This window comes from Ictidomys tridecemlineatus, chromosome 4 (genome assembly GCF_052094955.1).
Source record: "Ictidomys tridecemlineatus isolate mIctTri1 chromosome 4, mIctTri1.hap1, whole genome shotgun sequence".
NCBI lineage: Eukaryota > Metazoa > Chordata > Mammalia > Rodentia > Sciuridae > Ictidomys > Ictidomys tridecemlineatus.
The window spans coordinates 94,073,535-94,101,438 of record NC_135480.1 but is presented as its reverse complement, the minus strand read 5'-3'; the positions used below and the strand labels follow the sequence as shown (position 1 = coordinate 94,101,438).

Here is a 27,904-nt window from a genome sequence, read left to right as displayed (position 1 = left end):
TCACTTTTCTATATTAATTAGTTTAAAATACCATTTGGCAAATTGATCAGTTTGGTTCAAGCAAATTATATGTATGTATGTATATATATATATATATATATATATATATATATATATATACACATTTTAATTTCCTAATAGAGTTCCCTGAAGGCATTCTTGTCTTGTTCATCTCTGCATCTCTAACAAACATAATAATGATGTATGTCAAGTATTATAGTTGACCAATATTTACGCAAATTAACAAACTGCATTTAAGTACTTGAAGCTCATTTGACAGTCTTATAACTCGCTGTTTTTCTTAGTAATTTGTTCTGCTCTTCCTCATGATTAGCCCACGTTAGTTGATGTTTTTATTATATATCCAAAGAGCACACTTTACCCATTTATTACCTTTAATGAATTTATTTATAGCAAAGATAAGGATACAAATATCTTCCATATATAATTGGTAAGATATTCCTTCATTTCTGGGACTGTAGCATATGCTATGCTACCCAGGCTGCAGACATTGAAGTGAGAAGAATGGCGCCTCCTGGGCAGTGGGATGCGGAAGCCTGCTCATGTCCTCTGGCTCACAAGATTTCCATTCTAAGAATCAACCTATAAATTAACATTATTTTCGAAAGATTGCTAAGACAGTTTGTTTTGCTTGAAATAGAAAAGATGGTTTAGTTAGAACAGACATCAACTTGACAGTGTCATAATGTCTAAGTAAATACTAAACATTTCTCATTGAATAAAATTTTGAAATATTTATTTATAAAGTTAATAGCTATCTTGGAAATTAAGCAATTCACTGAATATTCTTTCACATACATTTACATTTAATTAGTGCTGAAAGTAAGATGTTCATAATTTCTCCAGTATCAATCTGAACATAAAACTAACTTAATAAGATGCAGGTTCCAGTACAAATTTCCTAGTTAGTCATATCATCCTGGACAAGCCATTTTAGATCTCTGCCTTCACCCACATCAAGCAGGGGTAATCATAGCTTTTCTTAACCTGCCTTCTAAATAAGCAGACATAAGATTATGTGGTAACATTTTGCTTAAGTCACTAATCACAAATAAGGTAAACTATATAAGATTTTCATCATTCTCAGCTATTTTCCAATATTTTACTAATATTTTTATAACCAATGTAAAAATCGCATGTTTAATACTACAAAATTCAGTAGTTATACAAGGTGAAGTAAAATGGTAAATCTAGTCATAAGATTAAACCCATTCAACCATGTTCTCATTTAATCATGTTAAAAATTATAAAAATAGGTAAAATTTCACAAAAATATTTCTTCTTATGGTAGTTTAGGAATTCTTGCCCACATCAATAGATTGTCTGGCATCAGCCACGGCCTCAGGTACTCGAACAGTCATATTGTCCATAGATTTGGTCAAACAGATTTGGCAGCCCAACCGTGATCTGTACAGAAAAGGGATAGGTATGTTTATTAAGTATATGTCAGTGCAGTTGTTTAGTATGTTTTTATGTTTTTTTACCCAACACAGGAAATTAAGTAACCTTCTAAATTTTCTTTTCTTTTTGTTACTGGGAATTGAATGCAGGAGTGCTTTTCCACTGAGCTACAACCTCAGTTCTTCTTCTTCTTCTTCTTATTATTATTATTATTATTATTTTGAGAGAGGGTCTCACTAAGTTGCTGAGAATCTCTCTAAGTTGCCCAAGTTTCCCAGGCTGCCCTGAAACTTGTAATCCTCCAATCTCAGCCTCCCAAATCACTGGGATTAAGGTTGTATAACATCACAAGTGGCAACCTTTTAAATTTTCATTAGATCAAAACAGATAAAAACCAGCCTGATCAATTAAAGGGTAACAGAACACAAATATGAAACACAAAAAATCCTGGTGTGCCAAAGCTTCATTTTAGCCTTTAGTTTTTATCAGTTACTAATTGACTCTCCAGAACTATTATTATTATTTTGTTTTTTGGTGAAACAGCAGCCAAACATTGAAATGGTACAATAGTGGACAAGAGAATATGAGCTTATTAGCAAACTTATTATTTGCTAATAACAAGAGGTTATTAGCAAAGTCAGCAAACTGTTTATCAATTCCCAGATAATTAAAACCATACTGACTGTGGTGGGCCTTAAAGACTATTAGTTACTCCTGATGTTTACAAAAAGCTGTAAGATAGTGCTACTCTCTCAGAAACTACTAATGTAATAAGTGACACAGTTATGAAGCAGAGCAGATTACTGTTCTAAAAGACAAAGCAGTGATGCACTGTGGCCATTTGCTCATTCTCCTACAACTTCTACCTCCTTAAAGGTCTCTGGCTCTAATATCTACTCAATGCAGACAGTGTCTCATAATTCTAGAGAAGGAGACAGACAGCAAGGCATCCCATACTGTAAATCCCATAAAACCCTGACATTCATGTAAATCTGAAAGATACTTTATCTGTCACTCCTGCCCTGTTTCCCTGACAGTGAAAGTACACTCAGGTTGTTAACCCTACTTCTAAGGTTGGTTTTCAATTCAGAGAAGTAGCTTGAAATATCGAAAGTCCAAGGGCTCTGGGGCCCAACATAACTGAATTCAAATCAGAGCTCTGCCACCCACTAGTTGGCAGCCTTGTGTAAATCTACAATAACTAAATCTGCTTCTTATCTATAAAATGCTGAGAATACTGTCTAAGCCTGAAAAGTGGGAATAATCCTCATTAAGTACCTAGGCATTACAGTAAGTACTCAACATATAAGTTGGTATCAATTAGATATAATACTAACAACTACCATTTAATGAATACCACCAGGAACCATTCTAAGAGTTTATTCATTAACTCCAAAGAACAACCTATGAGGTAGGTGCTATCATTATCTTCATCCTACATGTAAGAAATCTGAGGCCTCTATGTAGATTATCCATGGAAAGTGAAAATAGGGAGTAAAGACAATTGTCAAATGTATATTCACAGATAATTCCTTAATCTCTCGATCCATGTATTATTAATTTCACAAACATTTAAGAATTCCCTATTGTTAGGCACTGGAGACAATGACAAAATAAGACCTGGCTCCTGTATTATGTAAGAAAGGAAACAGGTAACCAGCAAGCAAGAACCCATAGGAGGTCTATTCATAAACAGGGCTAATACGCTGATAATAGACATTGTTAATGATGGTGGTATATTTATGTAGCACTTAACTTCAAACTAAGGATATAAACTCAAAGGCTGATTTTCCCTGTTTCTTTGTTTTGGAATATATGGTACCCTGAAAAATAGTTACATGTTGGTTACTAGCTTTGATTTTATTCCAGTATGCCAGAGAGCTGTGTAAATGCTGCATAAAACACCTCATATTCATTCTTCACAAAATATCTCTACTAAAATTCCATGTTCTTAAGCATAACAGACATGAAACATTAAAATCTCTCCTTTGCTCTCTGTTATCTTATTCTAACACCTGGAAATCTTATTATTGCTTATGGTTGGTTTACATTTAATATAGTCCTTTTTATATCTTTTTACAACCTGTACCTCTTCTAGATGTAACTTTTCCTATTCCCCTTATTTGCTTTTTCTTTTCACTTAGAATATTATGTATTACATGCACATACAAATTCTTTTCTGAATAAAAGGGCAAGCAGTTAGCTATAGCTGAACCCTCTTATTAACACACACAAGAAGGGAAGGAGAAGAAGAGGTAGTGGGGACTGAATTCGAACAAGATATATTCTATTTTTTATAATTATGTCAAAATGAATTCTACTGTCAGGTATAACTAAAAAGAACCAATTTTTTTTAAAAAAGACACAATTATCAGAATGAATCTAATGCAGTCACTAGATGTATTCTGTTATTCTTTAGGGAAAAAAAGAAAAGGAAGTGTTGGTAAAGAATGTGGCCTGAAGAGAGATGAGAGGGACAGGTAGATGGCAGCCACACCTGCTGAGCTTTGGTGTCTAAAGAGATAATATGTCCCCAGTCTTTCTTTCAGGGTTATCAGTCTCACCTCTATTAAGAGGGAAATGTACTATGAAAGCAAAAAAAATAAAATGATTCAAAATGTCTGAATAAACACAAATGACCTAAAAACTTTGTGTGCACTAAATGATAGTTTATGTTCAAGTGTTTAACAAAATTGTAGCTACAAATTCCACATGAAATTAATAAAATTATTATTACAATTGCTTATAATTGTTTCAAAAATTATTTTTCATTCGGGTTACCAAATCACAGTTAAACAAAGCCCACCTTAATTAAATAATAATTATTTAATTATCTTTCTCCTTGAATAAGTAAATCAACTTCTTATCTTTCCCCTTGAATAAGTAAATCAACTAGCAACCTTAACTTCAACCAAAACTAGATAATTAAAAATAATAATAATAAGGTATCACTCGATGTCACCTACTACTGTAAATATTACATTTAAGAATAACTCTACCTATTAATTAATAAGTTCTAATTAATATACATTTAGAAAAAGAGCTAATCATCTTAATATAATTACTGTTATATATTGTTTCTTCAAAATTTCTGCTCTCTCAAATAGGTAAAATTTTCCACTATAATTTTGTTCAATTATCAAATCTATCTTTCAAGAACACTATAAAAAGCATTATGCTTAATTCCATCCTGCTAAACTGTGATAAATATTAATTCCTGCAATAAAAAATAGACTAAAGAAGATATATTAGGATCTTAAACTTACAATTCTTCCAATTTTAAAATTTTTTTTACTTTTGTTAAGGGGAAAGTTTTGTATAAGTCTTAACTATGGGACAGTGAAAGAGAAATGCCACATATTTAGTACATAAAACTTGTGACTGTTCCCTAAGCTGGGAGAACTCAGATGTGGTCTTCAATAAACAAAGTGACAGCATGTGGATCATTCCAGATTATGAGTACAAGTGAAGAACTCTTCAGGCTTACCTGTCTGTGAGCCCATAAGCCAGATCAAGCATGTCATTCTCCTCATCAGTGATTGCTTCTAACTTCTCATATATGTGATCTTCAAAGATGAGGTGACAAGTAGAGCAAGCCAAGGTTCCCTCACAAGCACCTGAAAAAGCAGCAATCACTGAACATACCCCTCCTCGACATTATACAATCTAAACCTGGCTTCCAACATTTAAATATTTCTGAATTTTAGAATCAGTGTTATAATACTAAATTATTTTCAGAATAGTAATGAATTAGGGATTACGCCCCACCATCACCCCCTACCCCACATTTTGAAATCACTCATACAGTATTTCACAAAGGTTCTGGATAAGATGCTATGAAAGAAAACATGAGACTATATAGATCCAGTACTAAAGAGCCTACAGTTTTAAGCTGAGACATGTATACATATAAAAATGTGTACATATTAAAACATATATAGTAATAGTTTATATCATAGCGCCTAAGCTATTTACTTTTCCTCAAGAGCACAACTCAATTTATAAAGAAAGCAGTCAAACCTGAAGGTAAATAAGGTTAAATAGTCTTCCTTCTCAGTCTCTCATCACAATCAGAACAGAATCAAATAAGTAATTAAGCCACCAATTCTACATCTGTCCAGCTTCCACCATGCTGAAGTCTGCCACTCTGTAACCTCCACCTATTGATCCAACTGTATCCTGGAGTAAAATATAAAAAATAGCTTTCTGCATAGCTTAGACTATACTTCCTTCTCCAGCCTGAGCATACCTATGTTCTCCACATTTTTCTTACATAACACAGCTCCAAATCCCCTTCCTCAGGCCAGCTGGACTTTTCTTAAGATAGCATGTCTAGAACATATTAGAATTCCATTGAGGAACAGGGTCATGCAGAATCATATTCCAGCTGAATTCAACTTTAATAATAAGTTATTTAAATATTATTAAAAAGCTACTGCACGACTTTAAAGACTGTAGAGTACTAGGAGTAGCTTCAATTAAACCCAAATTCTTTGGGGGCCAATAAACACTACTGTATATAACATATATACCAGAACTACTGTTAATAATTGGTAACTTTGATTTGTCTCTGAATGAATCATTTTAATAAGTTGTTCCCACCTCATTATTCCAACATTTGTTAATCATTTTATTATCTAAAAAAAGAAAGAAATGAGAGCCTTCCCTAAATTTTTATTTTCATTAAATCAAATTCAAAGCAGTAATAGGATTACTGGAGAGAGACCATTCAGTGAAGTACAGGGAGTTAGAACACAGGCCCAGGAGGCAGCTGCCTGGCTTCATCCACAGCTCCTGTTTACTGTGCAACTGTGGGCTGCTTTATCCCCCAGCCTCAGCTTCCCCAACAGTAACTGTATCAACTACACATAGTAGTTTCAAGAATTACATTTGAGTGTAAGTAAATATATATATTGGCAACCATTATTGGTAAACTAAAAATAAGTACTGTGGCTAGGGCTGGGGCTCAGAGGTACAACGCTCGCCTATCATGTGTGAGGTGCTAGGTTCGATCCTCAGCACCACATAAAATAAATAAAATAAAGGTATTGAGTCCAACTACATCTAAAATTTTTTTTAAAAAAAGTAAGTACAATGTGAGTGCTTACTACTTGGTAATTATTATTATTTGGAAATGACAAGAAATTTTATAGTAACTCAATTTTCTTTATAAACATAAAAGGAATTAAACCCAAGAAGTTCAAGAAATGGACTAAAGTCATATTACTAGTTAGAGATTAGTTATGATTTCAGCTAGTTTTTCCAATGCTGAAGATAACCAATTCCTGCCATATAATAATCTGAGTCACCTTAAATATATATACACATATCTAAGTATATAAAAACCCTGAGATACTGTGAGACAAATATTATTATAGATATACAAGCTTAACTGGTTATTAAAACAAATATCTTACTTTTCTATTTATGTGTGAGTTTGAGGTACTTTATAAAAAGGTAAATGTATATACAATCTATATAAAGAGGGAAAGGAACTTCTTTATTGCAGTAAAAGAACTGGGGCAGTGTGACCTTCAAGTTAGGGGTCCAGGTTCTAGCTGGATGGACTACACCACTGTTTGCCGTGTCCTGGTTAAGCCTCAAGGGTCAGTCTTGTCTTATATAGAATGAGAAAGTAAGGTCCTGCTAGTGTTGATTCATGTCTCTACAAAGAGAAGGTTGAATTCTTAATGGACTTGCTCATTAGAATTTAATAAACATCTCCTTGCCTTGATTCTTATTTTTATATCATCAATGCTCAATTCAGATAAAGTCCACACTAAAATGGAAAAAAAAAAACCCCGAGATACTGTGAGACAAATATCAGGAAATCTTGTCTCCTTTTTGCCCTTAAAACAATGCATACGAAAGTTTCAATTAAATACGGATCCTGAGATTTGTTGCCACATACAATAGAGAAAACAGGTGCTGTGGCACATGCCTATAATCTCAGTGACTCAGGAGGCCAAGGCAGGAAAATCCTAAATTTAGGGCTAGCCTCAGCAACTTAGCAAGACCCTCAGCAACTTGGTGAGAACCTGTCTCAAAATAAAAAATAAAAAGGATCCAAGATGGCGGGCTAGAGGGAGATCCAAGATGGCGGGCTAGAGGGAGGCTGCATTCTGTGTCACTCTGGGACCTGGGATTCAAGTAGTGGAAATATTGTTTTTGGGTGACTTATTAAAGAACCCTGAACAGCTGCTTCTATGCAGGAATAATGGCGACCATGCCTGTGCAGGTTTCCAGGCCTCAGAGTCAATGCAGGACTCCCAGCTACTCACCCACACAGCACCTCCAGCAGCCATCAGGACTGTCCGCATCAACACCCTCGCAGGAATCCCAGCTGCTGCTCCCACACAGGACACCCTGCCAATGCCCACGCAAAGAACCTCCAGCCACCACTCCAGCATGGACCCCCATCTACTAAAGCAGGGCTCTCCCCCCATTACCTCCATCTTGGGGCACTGCAACCACTGCTACAGACCCCTACAGATAGTAGCCTGCACCTGGGAACACTGCACAAGATCTAGAGACAGCCACCAGCCACAACACTGCATGCCACGGATCTGCATCTCTGAACACATTGCCCAATGCCACTGCCTGGCTCCACCCGACCTGACACCCCATCTCTGAAAAACAGCTGCCTCCATCTTAGAACACCTTTGTCACCACCTTTAGTTGGGTAATCTGTTTTTGGCTCTCTCTATTGAGTTTTCGTTGGGTAATCTGTTTTTGGCTGAGGCTTAGAAGAAATATCAAGGTACCTATAGTCCCCAATTCCCTCCTCTCCCCTGCAGCAGCTAACCTGGCACAATGCTTGCAGCTACACACAGCTAGTCCATAGCTTACAAAGCCTGGCCCTGAACTGCCCAATACAAAACACCTGTCAGCAGGTGCTTCGCCCCCAGCACAGCCCACAAGACCTCTAGAGAGATTTCTGACTGGGAAGTAGAAAGGGAAGGGGTGAGATACAGTTTAGAGACTAAATTAGAGACCAGGAATTGTAAGGTCTATAGGCGACATAAGGAGATAAGATCAGCGCTCACATTACACAGGTGGGCCCCAAAGGAGATCCTTTGGGTACAGTCTCCCATCGGGGAATGCAAGTGCTATATCCCACCTCCAGGAGCTCCATCTTCAAGACCAACCCTCCCACCCTAATAATCTTCACCATGCTGAGGGTGAAGATACCAGCAAACAACAGACAAACCCACCTATTGGATGAGAAGCAAAGCAAGAAAGATACTGATCTCCAACAAAAACAATTCTTGTTATCTTTCTTCGAGATTTTTTTTTCTCTTCTCTCTCTCTCTCTCTCTCTCTCTCTCTTCTTCTGCCTTAAAACATCCCCAACATTTGTGAAACCAAGAACTTTCCATGAACTAGGCTACTGAGGATTGGGATGTCTGAATAGTATATTTCAGTTATGCTGTATATTCTTTTATCTCCTATTTTTACATATTTCATGTTTCTGAATATTTGGTTTTTTGTACTTTCTCTATTGTCTTCCCACTTATTTGTGTCTCCCCAAAATCACTTTCTCTCTCTTCTGCTACTAACCAACTTCTTTAGATTCCTCTTTCATGTTTCCTAAGAACTAATAATTCTATATCCTCACTTCCTATCCCCTCAACATCTCATCCTACACCCCATCCCCAGTTCTCTCTTGGTCCACAATCAGAAACTGTAGACCCTTTTGCAAACTAACTGTTAATAGTGTAGATAATAACTGAACTCACCATTGCTATATATTGTGACAAAACTGTAAACGTCTTAATAACAGCTATTTCGTTAAGGCTGTATATTGTTTGATTGGGATCTGTTAATATTGTTCTCCCCCTTAAAGGTGAGGTATTGGAACCCGGCAGGGACACTATAAGCCTATAGGGTAAAACTCTAATGCCTCAGATCCACAGTGCTAGAAGGGAAAACACATGAACGACATGAAAAAAACAAGGGAAAAAAGTGTCCCAAACCAACCAAGAGACTACATTATTAGAATTTATGGCCAGAAAAACAGAAGAAATGACAGAGAAGGAGTTCAGAATGTACATAATTAAAATGTTCTATGAATTAAAGGATGATATAAGAGAAAATATAGGCAGCTAAAGATCATTTTCATAAACAGCTACATAAGCAAACACACAAAGCAAAAGATTACTCCAATAGGGAGACAGAGATTCTGACAAAAAAAAAATCCTTGAAATGAAAGAAACAGTAAACCAAATTAAAAACTCAATAGAGAGAGCCAAAAACAGATTACATCATTTGGAAGACAGAACATCAGGCAATAAAGACAAAATATATAACCTTATAAAAAGAACGTTGACCACACACTTAAAATGGTAAGAAACCATGAGCACAACATTCAACAATTATGGGATAACATAAAAAGACCAAATTTAGGAGTTATTGGAATAGAAGAAGGCACAGGGTTCCAAACCAAAGGAATGAACAATCTATTCAATGAAATAATATCTGAAAATTTTCCAAACATGAAGAATGAATTGGAATATCAAATATTAGAGGTCTTACAGGACACCAAATGTACAAAGTCACAACAGATCCACCCCAAGACACATTACAAAGAAAATGCCTAACATATAGAATTTTAAAAGCCACAAGAGAAAGGAATCAGATAACATATAGGGAGGAAACCAATTAGGAAATCTTCAGAGTTTTCAACTCAGACCCTGAAAGCTAGAAAATCCTGGAACAACATATACCAAGCTCTGAAAGAAAATGGATACCAACCAAGAATACTATATCCAGCAAAATTAAGCTTTAGATTTGATGATAAAATAAAAAATTTCCATAGTTAAAAGAATTTACAACTAGAAAGCCTTCACTACAGAATATCCTCAGCAAAATATTCCAAGAGGAGGAGTTGAAAAACAACAATGAAAATCAGCAAAGGGGATAATACACTAAAGGAAAAACCAATCAAAGAAGAAACCAAGTCAAGTTAAATACCAAAAATAAAAAAAAAATGGCCAGGAATACAAATCATATCTCAATAATAACCCTGAATGTTTAATGCCCTAAACTCACCAATCAAAAGACACAGACTGGCAGACCGGATTTAATAAAAAGACCTAACAGTATGCTGCCTTCAAGAGACTCATCTCATAGGAAAATACATCCATAGACTGAGGGTGAAAGGTTAGAAAAAAACATAGCCCTCATAAAGTAGACTTCAAGCCAAAGTTAATTAAAAGGAATACATTTCATACTGCTTAAGGGAACCATCCACCAACAAGACTCAACAATTATAAATATATATGACAAACAATGGAACATCTACATTCATCAAACAAACTCTTCTCAAGTTCAAGAGTCAAATAGACCACCATACAATAATTTTGGGTGACTTTAACAAAACTATTTCACCACTGGCTAGATCTTTCAAATGAAAGCTAAACAAAGAAACTATAGAACTCAGTAATAAAATAACTTAGACTTAACAGATATATATAGAATATTTCATCCATCAACAAGTGAATATACTTTCTTCTCAGCAGCACATGGATCCTCTTTAAAATGGACCATATGCCACAAAGGAACTCTTAGCAAATACAAAAAAGTAGAGATACTGCTCTGCATTCTATTAGATCATAATGAAATGAAATTAGAAATCAATGATAAAATAAAAACTAGAGGCTACTCCAATACCTGGAAACTAAATAATATGCTATTGAATGAACAATGGGTTACAAAAGACATCAAAGAGGAGATTAAAATATTCTAGAGGTAAATGAAAACACTGAAAAAACATCAAAATCTGGGATATGATGAAGGCAGTACTAAGAGAAAAGTTCATTGCATGGGGTTCATTCCTTAAAAGAAGAAAAAGTCAACAAATAAATGACTTAACATTACAACTCAAAGCCCTAGAAAAAGAACAAATCAAAACCAAAAGCAGCAGAAGAAATAATTAAAATCAGAGCTAAAATCAATAAAATTGAAACAAAAGAAATAATTGAAATAATTGACAAAACAAAAAGTTGGTTGTTTGAAGGAATAAATAAAATTGACAGACCCTTAGCTATGCTAATGAAGAGAAGGAGAGAAAAAACTCAAAATCAATAACATACGAGATGAAAAGGAAATATCACAACAGACACTATAGAAATACAGAAAATAATCAGCAATTATTTTGAAAATTTGTACTCTAGTAAAATAGAAAATCTTGAAGGGATCAACAGATTTCTATGGTCATATGATTTGCCCAAATTGAATCAGGATACAAGGTAAACAGATCAATTTCAAGCAATGAAATAGAAGACACCATCAGAAGCCTATCAACCAAAAAAAGCCCAAGACCAGATGGATATACAGCTGAGTTCTACAAGATTTTTAAAGAAGGACTAATACTAATACTCCTCAAATTATTTCATGAAATTGAAAAAAGAGGGAACACTTCCAAACTCATTCTATGAAGCCAATATCACCCTGATGCCAAAACATCAAAGAAAGAAAACTTTAGTGTCTCTAATGAACAGAGATGCAAAAATTCTCAATAAAATTCTGGCAAATCAAATACAAAAACATATCAAAAAGATAGTGCACCATGATCAAGCGAGGTTTATCCCAGGGATGCAAGGTTGGTTCAACATACAGAAATCAATAAATGTAATTTTCACATCAATAGACTTAAAGATTTAAGAATCAGATGATCATATTAATAGATGCAGAAAAAGCATTAGATAAAATATAGTACCCCTTCATGTTCAAAATACTAAAAAAAACTAGGTATAACAAGAACATACCTCAACATTGTAAAACTATCTATGCTAAGCCCCAGGGCAACATCATTCTAAATGGAGAAAAATTGAAAGCGTTCCCTCTAAACACTGGAACAAGACAGGAATGCCCTCTTTCACCACTTCTATTTAACATAGTTCTTGAAACTCTAGCCAGAGCAATTAGACAGATGAAAGAAATTAAAGGAATACAGATAGGAAAAGAAGAGCTCAAACTATCACTATTTACTGATGACATGATTCTATACCTATAGGATCAAAAAAATTCCACCAGAAAACTTCTAGATCTAATAAATGAATTCAGCAAAGTAGCAGGATACAAAATCAACACCCATAAATCAAAGGCATTTCTGTACATTAGTGACAAATCCTCAGAAAGGGAAACTAGAAAAACTACCCCATTTACAATAGCCTCAAAAAATTAAAATAAAATACTTGGGAATCAACTTAACAAAAGAGTGAAAGACCTCTATAATGAAAACTACAAAGCACTAAAGAAAGAAATTAAAGACCTTAGAAGTCGGAAAGATGGAAAGATTTCCCTTGTTCTTGGATAGGCAGAATTACTATTGTCAAAATGACCATACTACCAAAAGCACTACACAGATCTAAGGCAATTCCAATCAAAATTCCAATGACATTCCTCATAGAAATAGAAAAAGCAATCATGAAATTCATCTGGAAAAATAAGAGACCCAGAATAGCTAAAGCAATCCTTAGCAGGAAAAGTGAAGCTGGTGGCATTAATATACAAGAACTTAAACTCTACTACAGAGCAATAGGAACAAAAACAGCATTATTGGCACCAAAATAGACTTGACCAATGGTACAGAATGGAGGACACATTCTCATATTAGACAAAGGTGCCAAAAACATATATTGGAGAAAAGATAGTCTCTTCAACAAATGGTGCTGGGAAAACTAGAACTCCATATGCAGCAAAATGAAATTAAGCCCCTATCTCTCACCATGCATAAAACTCAAATCAAAGTGAATCAAGGACCTAGGAATAAAACTAGAGCCCCCGTGCCTAATAGGAGAAAAAGTAAGCCCAAATCTTCATCATGTCATATTAGGCCCCAACTCCCTTAACAAGATTCCTATAGCACAGGTAAGCACAAGAAATAAAATCAGGAATCAATAAATGGGATGAATTCAAAATGAAAAGCTGCTTCTCATTAAAAGACATAATCAGTGAGGATAACAGAGAGCCTACAGAATGGGAGCAAATTTTTACCACACGCACATCAGATAGAGCACTATCTCTAGGATATATAAAGAACTTAAAAATCTTAACACCAAAAAAACAAATAACCCAACCAATAAATGGGCCAAGGAACTGAACAGATACTTCTCAGAACACAATATACAATCAATCAACAAATATATGAAAAAAATGTTCAACATCTCTAGCAATTAGAGAAAACCAAACTACGCTACAATTTCATTTCACTGCAGTCAGAATGGCAGCTATTAAGAATACAAACAACTGTAAGTGTTGGAGAGGATGTGGGGGAAAAGGCACTGTCATATATTACTGGTAGAACTGCAAATTGGTACAACCAATATAGAAAGCAGTATGGCGATTCCTTGGAAAAGCTGAAATGGAACCACCATTTGACCCAGCTATCCCACTCTTCGGTTTATACCCAAAGGACTTAAAAACAGCATGCTACAGTGACGAAGCTACATCAATGTTTATAGCAGTACAATTTACAATAGCTAAATTGTGGAAGCAACCTAGATGCCCTTCAATAGATGAATGGATTAAAAAATGTGGTATATATACACAATGGAATATTACTCAGCATTAAAAGAGAATAAAATCATGACATTTGCAGGTAAATGGATGGAGCTGGAGAATATCAAGCTAAGTGAAGTAAGCCAACCCCAAAAATCCAAATGCCAAATGCTTTCTCTGATAGTGGATGCTGCTCCATAATGGGGATGGTGGAGGGAGAGCATGGAAGGAATGGAGGAACTTTAGATGGGGCAAAGGGGAAGGAAGGGAAGGGAGGGGGGATGGAGGTAAGAAAGATGGTGAAATGAAAAGGACATTATTACCCTAAGTACATGTATGAAGATACGAATGGTGTGACTCTACTTTGTGTACACCAGAGACGAAAAAATGTGCTCAATATGTGTACTATGAATTGAAATGCATTCTGCTGTCATGTATAACAAATTATAATAAACAAATTTTTAAAAAAAGGACTAGGGACATAGCTCAGTGTAAAGTACTCCTAGGTTCAATCCCCAGTACTAAAAAGAAAAAAGAAAAGAAAAAGGGAATTGCAAGGAAAATGAAATTCACAATCTCAGTCAGGAAAGGAAATGTGTAAGGGCTTCAGAGACAGAGGGTCTCCATATAAGGAGCTTGAACTTGCCCTGTAAATCCATTATTCTCCATATCATTTCCTGATACATTGAGTGGGTAACTTTTTTACATGCTCAGGTAAGTCTTTCACAATGTATTACCTCAGAAGTGATACCTGTAAGGGGGGTACATACACCTGTCTTTCTGGCCCTCTTCTCCCTGATTCAGCCCTAGGAACAGTGATAGTTTTAAACATCTGCTGCAGGTTATAGAAAGCTGGTTTTAAGCGGGAAAATGACAGAACATAACTTTATTTTAGATAGATTTGAGATGAACAACATAGAAGCAAAAGCCATGAGATTTCACCAATAGGGGAGAAGAAGGAGAGAGAAAAGAAAGAAGCAGAAAGGAGAGACTGTTCATAGAGAAGGCAAGTCCAAAAGAAATGGCTGAGGAAGTGAAGAATAAAAAATGTATGATGTTAGAAAAGCCCAGGGAAGAAGAACGTGCATCCAATGTGGTTTCAATCATCTTAGAATAGAGAAAGGATTCAAATACCAATAAATCCCTCCTGAAAAATTTAGTGCATTCCTTTTTCTTTTTTTAACCACCTAGCCAGCTGAAATGAAAAGTAACCATTCCCATTCCAGGTCTTCCTACATTCCTCTACTCTCTCTGCCCTAGGAAGTCTAGATTCTTTTAACCTTCTCTTACAGTTCTTATTTTTATTTTCTAATAATATTCATTGTCCTTCTCAGGAAACTTGTCAATTGTTTCCACACCTTGCATAAGCTGCCAAACTTAGAGCTGAAGAGTATCCTAATAAAAATTTTACAAAAGTTGTATATAGGAGTTTAACTTTTGATTCTTACATGCTAAGCTCCTCTTGTACATTTTAATGCCATATTTATTCTTTAAACAAATGCACATTCATGATCCCTCCATCTCTTATGGTTCCTTTCAAAGTTTTTTCCTACCACAAAAGGTTATCATCAACAGATTATATTTTTCTTATTCTTTGTACTATGAAGAAACTTACTAGAATACTCTGTACTAGGAAGAAAACTGAGACAATAAAATCAACTCAGCCTGTGTAAAAGGGCTAACCCTAAACTAGAGACTCACAATTGTCAGACTGTGTTACAAGTATCACTACAGCATGAGATCTGTAGCAAAGATTTACAAGACCCCATGGATAGAGCACTTAGTGGAGGAAATATTCACTCATGCAAAACTCCACAATAAGACAATAATCTGAGTAGCGTTTTTGGAGTTTGTGTTGAGATTTGACCTGTGGTTTTATTTTTTTTTAAAGGAAGAATTTCAGAGAATCATAGAAATATGTTTCTGAACAAAGCATTTAAATAAGATAAAGATCTGGGTATAAAGAGAATCTAAAATGGAACAAGTGGCTACTGAAGGGAAAAAATAGTTATGTCTTTTTCTGTTCTTTTTCCATCTCTTTTTCAATCCGCGTGTCTTTAAAGTTTTTTTTCTTTCTTTGGCCTTAGTACACTAAGACTTTCAATATGATGTTAAATAAGAGTATCGAGAATAGACACCCTTGCCTAAAACTGTACAAATCTCGTATGTCAAAGTTTCTCAATGAAACAAAATGTAACATAGAAAACTGGGTTCTTATAGTCCAGAAATCTACAATCCTCAGACATTTTTTATTTTAAATACACTTAGGTAGAAGAAACATTTGACATAAAACATCTAACATTGCTTTGCCTACCTTTCAAATAATCAAAAATGCTTCAAACTTTGAAGAATAGTAATTACCAGAGGAAGGGAAGGGGGGAAAGGAAATCTGATCATGTACAAAAGGTACAAGGTTTCAGTTACACAGAAGGAATAATATTTGAGATCTACTGCACAGCATGGTAATTACAGATAGAAATAATATATATTTCAAAATTGCTGAATAAATTTCAGAAATCTTACTACAAAAAAATAAAGTGAAGGATGTATTAATTAGCAATTCCACGTTGTGTGTATATATATATATATATATATATATATATATATATATATATATATATATATAAAACAAACATCACATTGTACCTCACAAATTTTTACAACTATGATTTGTCAACTAAAAACAGTAATAAAAAATGATTGGTACCTTAGCACAGAGGATAATCTGATTTAGGGACACATTACAGCTACATTGATATTAGTTTCAGATGTCAACATTTTATCCACTGTCCTTGCTTGGTTTTTAACTTAAAGGTTTACACACTTTGGTTCTGCTTTTCTGTTGCTGCATTAACATTCTGAAGCTTTTTCTTCTAAATTAATAATGACACCTATCATGAAGGTTTTTGGTTTTCTTAACAGCTTTTTGTCATTTTTTTGAGAGAGAGAGAGAGAATTTTAAGATTTATTTTTTAATTTTCGGTAGACACAACATGTTTATTTGTATGTGGTGCTGAGGATGACATTCAGATGTCTGTAAACTGCGTGGTTCACATAATGCTGACAAAGAATGGCAGATATGTTTTCAACCTAAAGCAGTACCACTTTAGTCACAGTAATAAATGTAAAATGTACAATTCACTTGGCCTGCCACCTCAAAATTACAGGGCTTGTGACTATAGTTTTGGTTTCATAATACTTATAATTTTGCTAAAGAGTAAGAATCTTAATATGGTTAATCTATACAACTTCAAACCTGCATAATTTATAATTACCCTAAGATGAGTAAGGCATGGTTACTAATTTCAAAGATGGTGATTAATAAAACCTCTCCTGAATCAAAATTTTTTCTTTTGAAAACAGGAATAATGATACTAAGGTTTTGATCAAATCTTCAAAAATTCTTGTCATAAATTACTTCTTAGAAAAAGTTAGATAATTGCAAACAATTGCTCATTTCCTTTCATGTAATTTGATTGCTCTCCAACAGGAAAAGATAGTTTTGCATTCGTCCATCTTATATTAAGGTCATTTTGTATATTTGTTATGATGCTAATAAGACAGATTGTTCACCCCCACACCTAACCCCTTCACACCTAACCCCACTCCTAAATACGAATCTAGTATACAGCTGCATGGGAATATTATATATTAAAAATACAAAATTACCTACAAAATACAAAAATACAAATTTTCTAAAGATTGGTCTAGCATAGTCAGAAATACATTAATAAGTATGATAGGAATAAAATAAAATTTATATAAATACTATTGGGATCTTCCAATTTAAATTGTTTCTATTAAAACAGACATGGGAAGGAAAGAACTAACATAGAAGAAAAAGAGATAGTAAGCTAAGTAAATTCAATCCCAGATGTGCAACTGCCCCCTGGTGACAGAATATTGCAATTCACTCTGAAAACAATGCACAATTATCTATGTTTGTGTATTATCAATGCACAAAGATCTATAATATGTTGGCAATAAAAATGTTCATGACTCTGGGTTTACAAAATTTACAACTGTCATTTTTTAAAATTTATTCACTCATTATTACTTCATATCTGGTGAGGAATACAATGGGAATGGTTTTATCCCTCATCAGAGTTTACTGGGAGAGAGATACAAATACACAAGATACACAAAGAAATGTAAATTACTGGATTGTGATAAATGCTAGAAAAGGATAGTCGAAGGCAGATGAGTGGGGTAAAGAGGAGAGAGTTATAAACACCACTATCTTAGTCCATTTCATGATGCTATGACAGAATGCTACAGACTGAGTAATTTACAAACAAGTTCATAACTGGTTCAGGGTAACAAGAGAAACCCCACTAAGGATTAGGTGGCTGGGCAAACAAGGGTTTCTTTTTGTTATCTGAACCCATTATCCTCTATCGCAGCAATCTGCTCATGTCTTCCACAGCATTTCTCATAATCATAGTAATTGGATATTTGCCCTTATACGATGTAAAGAAGTATACAAACTGAGACTTGATGAGAAGCAGCAAAGAGGCAATTTGGGGATGGGGGAGAGAGGATGCATCCCAGCAGAGGGTAAAGTATGTACAAAGTCTCAAAAACAGAAATTTCAGGTAAGTTCAAGCTCTAGATAAGAAGCCAGTGTGACCAGAGTAAGAGAAACAATGAGAAATGGGACAGAGGAAGAATAGTGGATGGAACAGGTAATGCAGAGACTTGTATGTTAGGGTAAGAAATATGGATTTGATCTAAGAGGAAGGGAAGTCACTCCTGGGTTTAATCAGGATACTGATATATCTGTGTCATGACAAATCACCCTGGCTTCTGGGCTCAAATGTAGAAGCAGGTTAGCAGCTTCAGGTATGCAATGACTGGCCAGCCCCAAATGACAACCATAGGGATGGAGTCAACAGTACACATTGGAGACATATCTTGGAGGCACAACTGACAAAAGGTGCTGATGGGCTGGACATAGCAAAAGCATAAAAGATGCTCCCAGTTTCAGGCTTGAGCAGCTGGGTGGTGCTCATCAATGAGATGAGAGATGCTGAAGAGGGCAGGCATGCAGGATCAAAATCTGTTTAAATATGTTGAGTTTAAAATACCTTTAGAGTTCCAAGAAGAGATGTAAAGTAGGGAGTTGGATCTGTAAGACCAAGACTCAGAGGGAGAAGATGTAAATTTAAGAGTTTATTGGGATTAAAGGTCATAGAATGATTGAGATCACCCAGGGAAAAGCTGTAGACTATGGATTTGGTCAGTCACATGTGGAGTTTGTTATTCATCTGTTGACTATAACTTATGACAAGGGCAATATTTAGAAGGTCTTCTATACTCAGCTTTAGGAATTAATGAAATAACTGCCCTTTGGTGATGTCATAATTGCCTCTTCTTTATAAAAAATAACGTTCCAGACGTCTTGATTTTGTTTCTTTTATCTTTATTCTAAAAAGGAGTCTTAGACCTATTTCTTGTGAATTTCAAGCTTACATATACATACCAAATTTCCAAACATACTAGAGTCCTTGATCTTTAAAGCTTCCTTCTAAGTCTCAATATGTGAATTCTATGACACCAGCAGAATTTTTAATCAACCCTCTAAAGAGTGTGTTGGCATTAAATTTTCTATATTTCTGGGGTATTGAAAGAAAATACTTTAGTGCTTATCTCTGTGATGTGATTATGGGAACTTTCAATTTCTTTTTTAATGTTTTTTTTAATTGCCACAATGAATCTGTAATAATACCTATGTTAACAATAACAGCTAATATTTATTTAGCACTTACTTGGATTGATTCATTTGATTTTACAGAAATATATGAGGTAGATATTAATATTATCTTCCATCTTACAGATGAGAACACAAGGTATAAAGAGGTTGGGTGCCTAACCAAAGGTCACACAGCTGATAAAACACAAGCCAGGGCTGCCCTCTACTCTTAACCATGCCAATAAGTAGCTTTCAAAAATATATGTATTTTTGACTATGATTCATAGCATGAATTCTATTTTAGATCATGACCCAGTACAAAAATACTCTGTAAAATACCAGAACAATATTTCATGAAGAAACACCCTTGCAAAGGATGGTGTGTTTTATAGGTTCTCTTCTTTTTCCTTTGAAATGCTAGTTGGAAGCCACTAAATTAATCTCATGACCCAATAATGGTCACTACTGGCAGTTTGAAATACACTATACTGCAATGCATAGTCACAAATGATGAAGGAAAAAGTATTTTCAAAAAATTAAAAAGATATCTAAATATTAAAGTTGCCAAACACTTGTTTTAATTTAGAAGAAATTAACATAAATCAGCTTGTGATAATTATCTATACAAATAAGGTATTTTACTTTATTTTGAAAAAGATTTAGCTTCATGTGAAAGAGATTGAAAGCCATTTAAATAAATGTTTAAAATAAATTTTCATCTTCGTGATTATTTTGTTAAGTAGTATACTTAACAATCTTTTGATAACCAATAAGAATAAATACCCTTCAGATAAACAGGCAAATAATTTGAGCACACAATTTATAAAACAACCTTTTCCTAGGCAATTCCATTCCCAGGAATTTATTGCAAGAAAATTACAAAACACATAGAAAAGAACTTCTTAGGATGCTCTCTTTAATGTTATTTATAATACTTAAAAATTGAAAGACACCTAAATTTCTAGAGAAGACAACAGAGTAAATAAATCATGGCATACTTACACAATAGAAAAATATGTTTAAAGACTGCTAGTCCTAAAATCTTTATATAATTCAAAACTCAAGTTGAGATTAAATTTCTCATAGAAGTAAATGCAAAGAAAGGCAGGCAGGGGTACAGATGCATATTCTAGCAAATAAAAACATCAGCTATTGCAGATTGAGGTATGTATCTGAGTGCCTGTCTATAACTACATCATCAGTGCTGCTTGCCATTATCCTTATTCAAGAGATTTCTGTGAACTTAAAAACATTCCTACTTTAATGCAATTTTTCTAAGCTCTTTCCTTATTAGTATCTACTCCTTAATTAACAGCATAGAATGTCAACATAATTGTTTAGCCTTCTTTCTGGTATGAAATTATGTTTAACTTCCCTCCCAAAGTTACTGATCTGAGAGTGTATTTCAGCACCATACCATTCACCAAATGAAAGTTTAATTAACACTGTTCTAAGTTATTTGTATTCAGATTTAAATTTTTTCCAGCTACATAATATTCAAAAGTTCCAATGCAAACAGCAGCATGGTTCACCCATTTCTGTCAAAGATCAAGAAATATTTCTAACATTCTGACTCAGTAAATCTGGAGTGGACCTGAGAATCTACATTTTTCCAAGGTAATGTGGGTGGCAACGGTCAAGAGAACGCTCTTTTGAGAATGACCATTCCAGACAGAGATGGTACTTGAGCAAAACTGATCCTGAGAATCAGTAGGCCTGAAGACCTGTAAAATGGCAGCTGCTGAAACATGGGCTTCATACATGTGGTTAAGGAATATGTCAGAAGTACAGAAATGAAAACTCTGTAAATAACACTTTTTATTGATAAGTTACCCTTCCTAGGAAAGTGAGCTGACACTTATCATAAATCAAAACTATTTAAATATGCTTCTGTGACATGATATTGAAAGATACCTAATAATGATATTATCTCCAACCTTTAAATTCCACTCCCTACTCTCAGCTTCACATCACACAGATAAAAAGTAAGGTGATAAAGGCACAGTAGATTTCTGGCCATGTGGCTATGTAAATTCTTTCCAAAGAATAAAAAAACAGTATCACTCCATTCTCTATAATGAAAACACAATATTAGCACCTCCTAAATCTTAATATTTTATGTCATAAGCTACAGGTCAAAATTCCTCAAAGAAAAAAGTTGAACCCTATTCAATAGTTTCATTTATGAATTTAAAGAAATGTTCCATACTTACCAAAACCATCAATATCTAGATTATTTTCAACCACAACATCTAGAAGAGAGTCACCAACTTTTCCTTTGGTTGTTAATTTTACACCATCATTGTTTATAAAGTGGACTGTTATCTTATCTTCTGAGCTGGAAAAGAACAGTTGTTCAATGTTCTTAGTAATTTCAAAATACAACTTCAAATAATCATTTTAATCTGTAAATTCAAAGAAATAAAGCATGTGCACGTTATAGGAATACGCTCTTTTACAGTATTTTCTTTCCTTTCCAAAGTTTATTTTGGTCTAACAGGATGGCACACACCTTTAATGCCACTGACTCAGGAGGCTGTGTCAAGAGGATCGCAAATTTAAGGCCAGCCTCAGCAACTTAGCAAGACCCTACCTCAAAAAATAAAAAAGTCTGAAATGTAGTTCAACAGTAAAGTGCCCTGGTTCAATCCCCAGTACCACAAAAAAAAAAAAAAAACTAACTCAATGAATGTGCTCCTGAAAGACAAGACTAGGTTTGTGGTGAGTGGTGAGCTTTAAAAAAAAAAAAAAAAAAAAACATTTTGCTCTCAGTAGTGTGATCACTATCCAGATGCCTGATAGAATAAGTGCCAGAGAAGCAGAGAAGAGACTGCAGTCGAGAAACAACAGTCTCAGAGTTTTGAGTATCTGAACATTTCATTTGGGTTGACTCTGTATACCCAAAAATCAATAGGACTACAAAAGGTTTTTAATTGTTTACTTGCTTGGATCTTTGAAAGATAAATATATCCTTTCACATTTTACTATATTATCTATCAGCAAGCTGACTTAAATTTCCTTCCCTTCTTATCAACGCCACTACAAAATTTGGCAAATTATAGTAGTGATTAGATCCTTACTCTCCACCATCACCATTTTACTTTTTACATCACAATTGAAAAGATGTATTTCAACTTAATAAGTTATAATTTTCACTACTAGCAACAGATGGTAATAGTCTATCAAATAAAATTTTAATATAAGCCATAATTAAATAATTTCAGAGCTAAAAATTATCAAATCTAATTATCTCATTTCATAAATGAGGCAAGTGAAGCCCCAGTAACTGAATAAGATCCTCCCTAACACTGAAAAAAGATTCTATTAATTTAGAATGATCGTGTGTGTGTGTGTGTGTGTGTGTGTGTGTGTGTGTGTGTGTCCCACAAAAGGACCTGTGTCCTCCCACTTCTTTTTGTAACAATAACTAAATTGCTAAAAACAAGTTTTCTTGCTGGGGTATGACTCAAGTGGTAGAGTGCTTGCCTAGCACCAGGGAGGCCCTGGGTACAATTTTCAGCACTGAATAAAAGGAAAACCTACTTTCACACATTAATCATGATTTTAATCTAGACAACTGACTTTTTTTCCCCAAGGTAAAGTGGCTGAGAATAAAGATATTCCAGAAGCAGAGAGAATGCTGTGGAGGGTATTAGAAGAGCACAGACCAAGCATGGATGCAGAAGAGCTGTTCAGGAGATAGTACTGAAGATTTTGGAGAATATTTATATGCCATAAACTGGGAGACAGTGAGGAAATAATGTTCAGATTTCTGGTATGGGCAAACGGGTGATACAGTTTAGGGTGAAGAGAGGAGTTTTTAGGGAAGATGGAAATTAGTTCAAGTTTAAACTTATTTCATTCAATAATGGAAAAACTAGATGAAAATGTTCCAAAGCCAGATGGTAATATGGGTCTGGGCCCAGGAGAAAACTCTAGAGATTTGATATGAACAAATGTCTGGTAGTTAAAGCCATAATAGAAACTATAGAACGAATTCCATCATTTTTTGAAATTTCTGAAAACCAGAGGTTTTAGGATTGCTGTTCTGGTATATGTTGCTGTTCTGGTATACGTTAGAGCTAAGTTTATAACAAAAGAATTAAAAATCTCTTACAACAGCCCCCATTTCTATAAAATCAGGATAACATTTATCTTATACAGGTTTTTTTGTTGGTTTTTTTTTTTTTTTTTTTTTTTTTTGGTACCAGGTACTGAACTCAGGGACCCTCAACTACTGAGCCACATCCCATCCCAAGCTCTATTTTGTATTTTATTTACAGACAGGGTCTCACTGAGTTGCTTGGCGCCTCACCGTTGCTGAGGCTGGCTCTGATCTCACGATCCTCCTGTCTCAGCCTCCTAAGTTACTAGAATTACAGGCATGCACTACTGCACCTGGCTTCTTATATAGTTCTGAAAACAAACACAAAATATCTAACATAATAAAACCCAACAAACACTGATTGATAATCTTTAAAATCAAAGCCTTTTTACTGCTAAGAACATGACCTGCTATTATGTACTGAAAGCATATAGTCCTATTAAAACAAAAGTTAAGTGAGGATATTAATCAGTTCAGTAAAGGAGAGGAAGTGCAAAGTAGAAAGGAAAGGTAATTCTTCTGTCCAAAGAATATGGCACTTAAGATTCAAAAGGTAGAGATTCTAGTCCCGGTTCTGACATTCATTAGGTCATCATAGGAAGTCCCTTGTTTATAAGTAAACCTGGGATAAAATAACTTCACCAAGCTGCAAACTAAAGAATTAAAATGATTTTAAGAAATTAAGTCTGTGAAAATCCTGTGTTCCCTAAAATAGTAAACCCATGTACTTCACCCAAATTAATTTTTATCTGTTCACTGTCAAAGATTAACATTGATGGATTTTTTTGGATGTTCTTCTTCCAGTTCTAAGAACTAATAAAAGCTTTTAGCTTGTCCCCAAAAGGATGAGATTTCATGCACTGGTAAACAAATATAACCCCTTTTAATCTTCTATCATCACCAATTAATCCATCATCACTGCAAACTACTTTCTTCACTTGTTACCCTTTACTCAACTTTACCATTTACTTTTATCTTGTATTCTGCTTGACCATAGCATACATTTGTGTGTTTGCTATGCTACAGTTCTTGGCAGCCTCCTACTAAAAGAGTAAGTTGCAGCTGCTTATGACCACATTTCCACGATATACTGTATCCGGGCACACTAGCCCAGAAAAAGGACCCAGTCTAGGGTTCCTACTTACACAGTCACCTTAACTCTCCCAAATAACTAACTATAGACTAAAGATTGGGATTGTAGCTTGGTGATCAAATGTTTGCCTTGCAGATATGATGCCATGGTTTCAATCCTGATCCCTACTATAACAACAATAAAAAAATCAGCCATTATGGTGCTCGAAAACCAAACAAAAACTACTTGAGTTCTAGACCTGGTTTTGCCAACTACTTAATGTGTAATTTTATTACCATTTATCTATCCCTTCCTACCTAATAGGATTGTCTTAATAGTCAAATGAAGTAATATATGTGAAAACCCTTTACAATCTAAATCATTCCAAATGGTGTGTCAGGGTGTTTTACAATAAAAGTTAAGTTGTTGGGTTTTTTAATTCTGACAAAATTATCTACATGTTAAACTTCAAACTCATAACTACAGCTTCTAGAATAGATCTGTCCAATTGAACATTATGCAATAACACAGATGTTCTATACCTGCAATGTCCAACAAGGCACTGTTAGTCACATGCAGAACTGAGTATTTAAATGTGGCTAGTATAACTGGTGGACTGCGTCTTTAATTTTATGTAACTTTACCTTACACTTCCAATAGCCACATGCAGTTAAGCAGTAACAAACAGCACAGGTCTGGGATGAGAACTGGAAAACCCAGTTATACTTCCAAAGTCTATAATAGGAAATACAACATTCAAATCCAAATAATAACGGTGGGGAAGATAATTCCCATTAAGAAAACAACACTCATGTTCACTTAAATGCTAGTTACATAGATATGTTCAATATGTCCTAATTTATACCCAAGTTTCAAGAATGCATCCAAGAGAGCACCCACACAGAATGTGAAAGGTATGTAAGAAAAATAGGGACAAGTCCATCCAACTTGTCTTCTTCATGATCTCACTCACAGTTCATGAAACAAAAAATTCAGTGAGCATACACCTCAAAACAGATTCATGGGGGATAAGATGCATCAGTCCCATACTCTCTTCTCAGGTACCTTCTCAAGAAGAAACTGGAAAAGACAGCATACAAATCCCATATTCTCTCTATCCAGTTCTTGCCTCCTACCACACTACACCCTGGGTGAGGAAGATATAAAAATCTCCACCATACTGCTACAATCTGAAGTTGACTAAATTTTATTTCCAGTAAACCTAAGGCATGATTTTGAAAAACAAATATGATGCCAGGCATGGTGGCACATGCCTCTAATCCCAGCAGCTCAGGAGCCTGAGATAGAAGGATGGCAAGTTTGAGGCAACTTAGTTAAGCAGGGCTCTAAGCAAATTAGCAAGAAATTGTCTCAAAATAAATTTTTAAAGAGCTAGGGAAGATAGTACAGTGGTTAAGTGCCCCTGGGTTCAATCTCTAGTACCCTCCCAAAAAATCCCAAGAATAAAAAATTCCAATGTTTTGGGAAATTTTTTCAGATCTTTTTAAACATTTAACACAAAATCCTCAACTAAGAAGCAGTAGCTGCTGCTGCTGCTGCTGCTAACACAAGGTATCTACTGACCTCTCAGTATCTGCCAGGCACAAGACTACCTTCATCACCTGTATTATCTCACATAATTGAGGATTGTCCCTACCACAGGAGAAAGGAGCACTGGCAGGTCAGATCAGAATTTCCCATTGTTAAAGGGCTGGGACCTTCCAGAAAACTGAGTACAGAAGCCCCCCATCCTCAAACCCCAATTCTTGAGATCAAGACAAAAAGATTTCAAACAGGTCCTTCAGAGTAACAGGCATGAATTTATTAGATGGGATGGGAAAGGAGGACACTCTCAAGGCCAAGAGTGGGTCCTCTCAAGAGAGGGACAGCATGGCTCTCCTGCACTCCAATTTTATTGCGGATCCCAGAGGAGTTTCTAAAGGGTCCAGCCCAGGTCCACATCTTCACTTTTGACCAAGAGCAGGATGACTTCAGATTTCACGTCCCCACTGCCACAACTCTAGATCACTTTGGCCCAGCCTGATAGATTTTAAATTGGATTCTTAACCAAAAATTCTTACAGGTTTTATGGTTAGACGGAATTATCCTTATCTCCCTGAGTTCCAGGATCTGGGTCACGAAAAGGGTCACAAAAGTCTCCCACCTCACAGTAACTTGGGTTCCTCTTAGTGACATTATTTCAAGTCTGCATTTCTCCTGCTGATACCAGGTAGTTAGATGAGGAAGGCGACATATCCTGTCCACTTGGGCTGCAGGCAAATTGCTTCTTGGAAAAGATAGCATGTGGGAAGACAGCTCAGTGGGCCCATTTTATATAATTATTCCCTTATGTTCCCAGCACCCGTATTTGTTCCCTTACCACTATGAAGGTCACTGCCAGTTCAGGGCAAAGGTTACTGTGATTCCAAACCACTCTAGGAACCAGCAGTGGCAAGTTGCTAGTTTCTCCCCAGACACAGGAAGAGCTGGAAAAGAAAACTGGGGGTCCCAGATCCCAATTTCCCCCCAGGCCTGGGTGGTTAGAAGAGGAATTTCGTTTGAGGGCAGAAGGGAGGCGACACCAACCACTTTCTGGACTGAGCGGCCCACAGGGCTCAGGAGGAGGCGGAGCGAGGGACCGGTGTCCCTGGAAGGGCCCCGCACGCAGGCGCCAGGCGAGAACCCCCGCATCGCAAAAGGCGGCCAGAAGAGCGCAGCTCCCGGCCGAGACCCCACTGTCCGCCCGCGCCTCACCTGCTCCGCGCCGACACGCTCAGCGGCCGGCTTGCCCACGCGCCGCCGCCCAGGCCCGGCCCCGGGTTCCCCGGCAGGCCGCTGGTCCCCGCATGGGGTCCGGCGAGGAGCAGTGGGCGGCGGACCGAGCCACCCAGGGCCGCGGAGGCGATACGCAGGAGCCGGGAACTCCCCGCGGCGGCCATGGCCCACGGTCGCTAGCTGCTGGATGGACGCAGGCCGCCCCAGCGGCGCGGAGGTGAAGGCTCGGGGAGCTGGGCGGAAGGACGCCCGAGGGCCGCGGCGGGGGGCGGAGCGTCCGGGCGCAGTCCTGCTCCCTGCGGCCGCCTGCCGTCGACTCCGCGCCACTTGCTCG

The 27,904-nt window shown here is 36.0% G+C and overlaps 1 protein-coding gene across 1 annotated transcript; it reads right to left on the bottom strand.

Annotated features, from left to right (window-relative positions):
- Positions 1-385: 385 nt before the first annotated feature.
- Positions 386-27,904, bottom strand: Fdx1 (ferredoxin 1). The gene is made up of 4 exons (XM_005334255.5): positions 27,550-27,904; positions 21,832-21,956; positions 4,910-5,039; positions 386-1,428 (listed from the first exon to the last, which is right to left on the bottom strand). The coding sequence occupies exons 1-4, from the start codon at positions 27,732-27,734 to the stop codon at positions 1,314-1,316; spliced, it is 555 nt and encodes a 184-aa protein (XP_005334312.1). The 5' UTR covers positions 27,735-27,904; the 3' UTR covers positions 386-1,313.

What these genes read in the sequence shown, in the direction of transcription:
- Fdx1 (XM_005334255.5), bottom strand. Translation starts at nt 27,734, where the DNA reads ATGGCCGCCGCGGGGAGTTCCCGGCTCCTGCGTATCGCCTCCGCGGCC. An exon ending in TCTAGATATTGATGGTTTTG is followed by an intron (nt 5,040 to 21,831) that starts GTAAGTATGGAA and finishes CTGCTTTTTCAG; the next exon opens with GTGCTTGTGAGGGAACCTTG. An exon ending in GCTTATGGGCTCACAGACAG is followed by an intron (nt 1,429 to 4,909) that starts GTAAGCCTGAAG and finishes TTTTCTGTACAG; the next exon opens with ATCACGGTTGGGCTGCCAAA.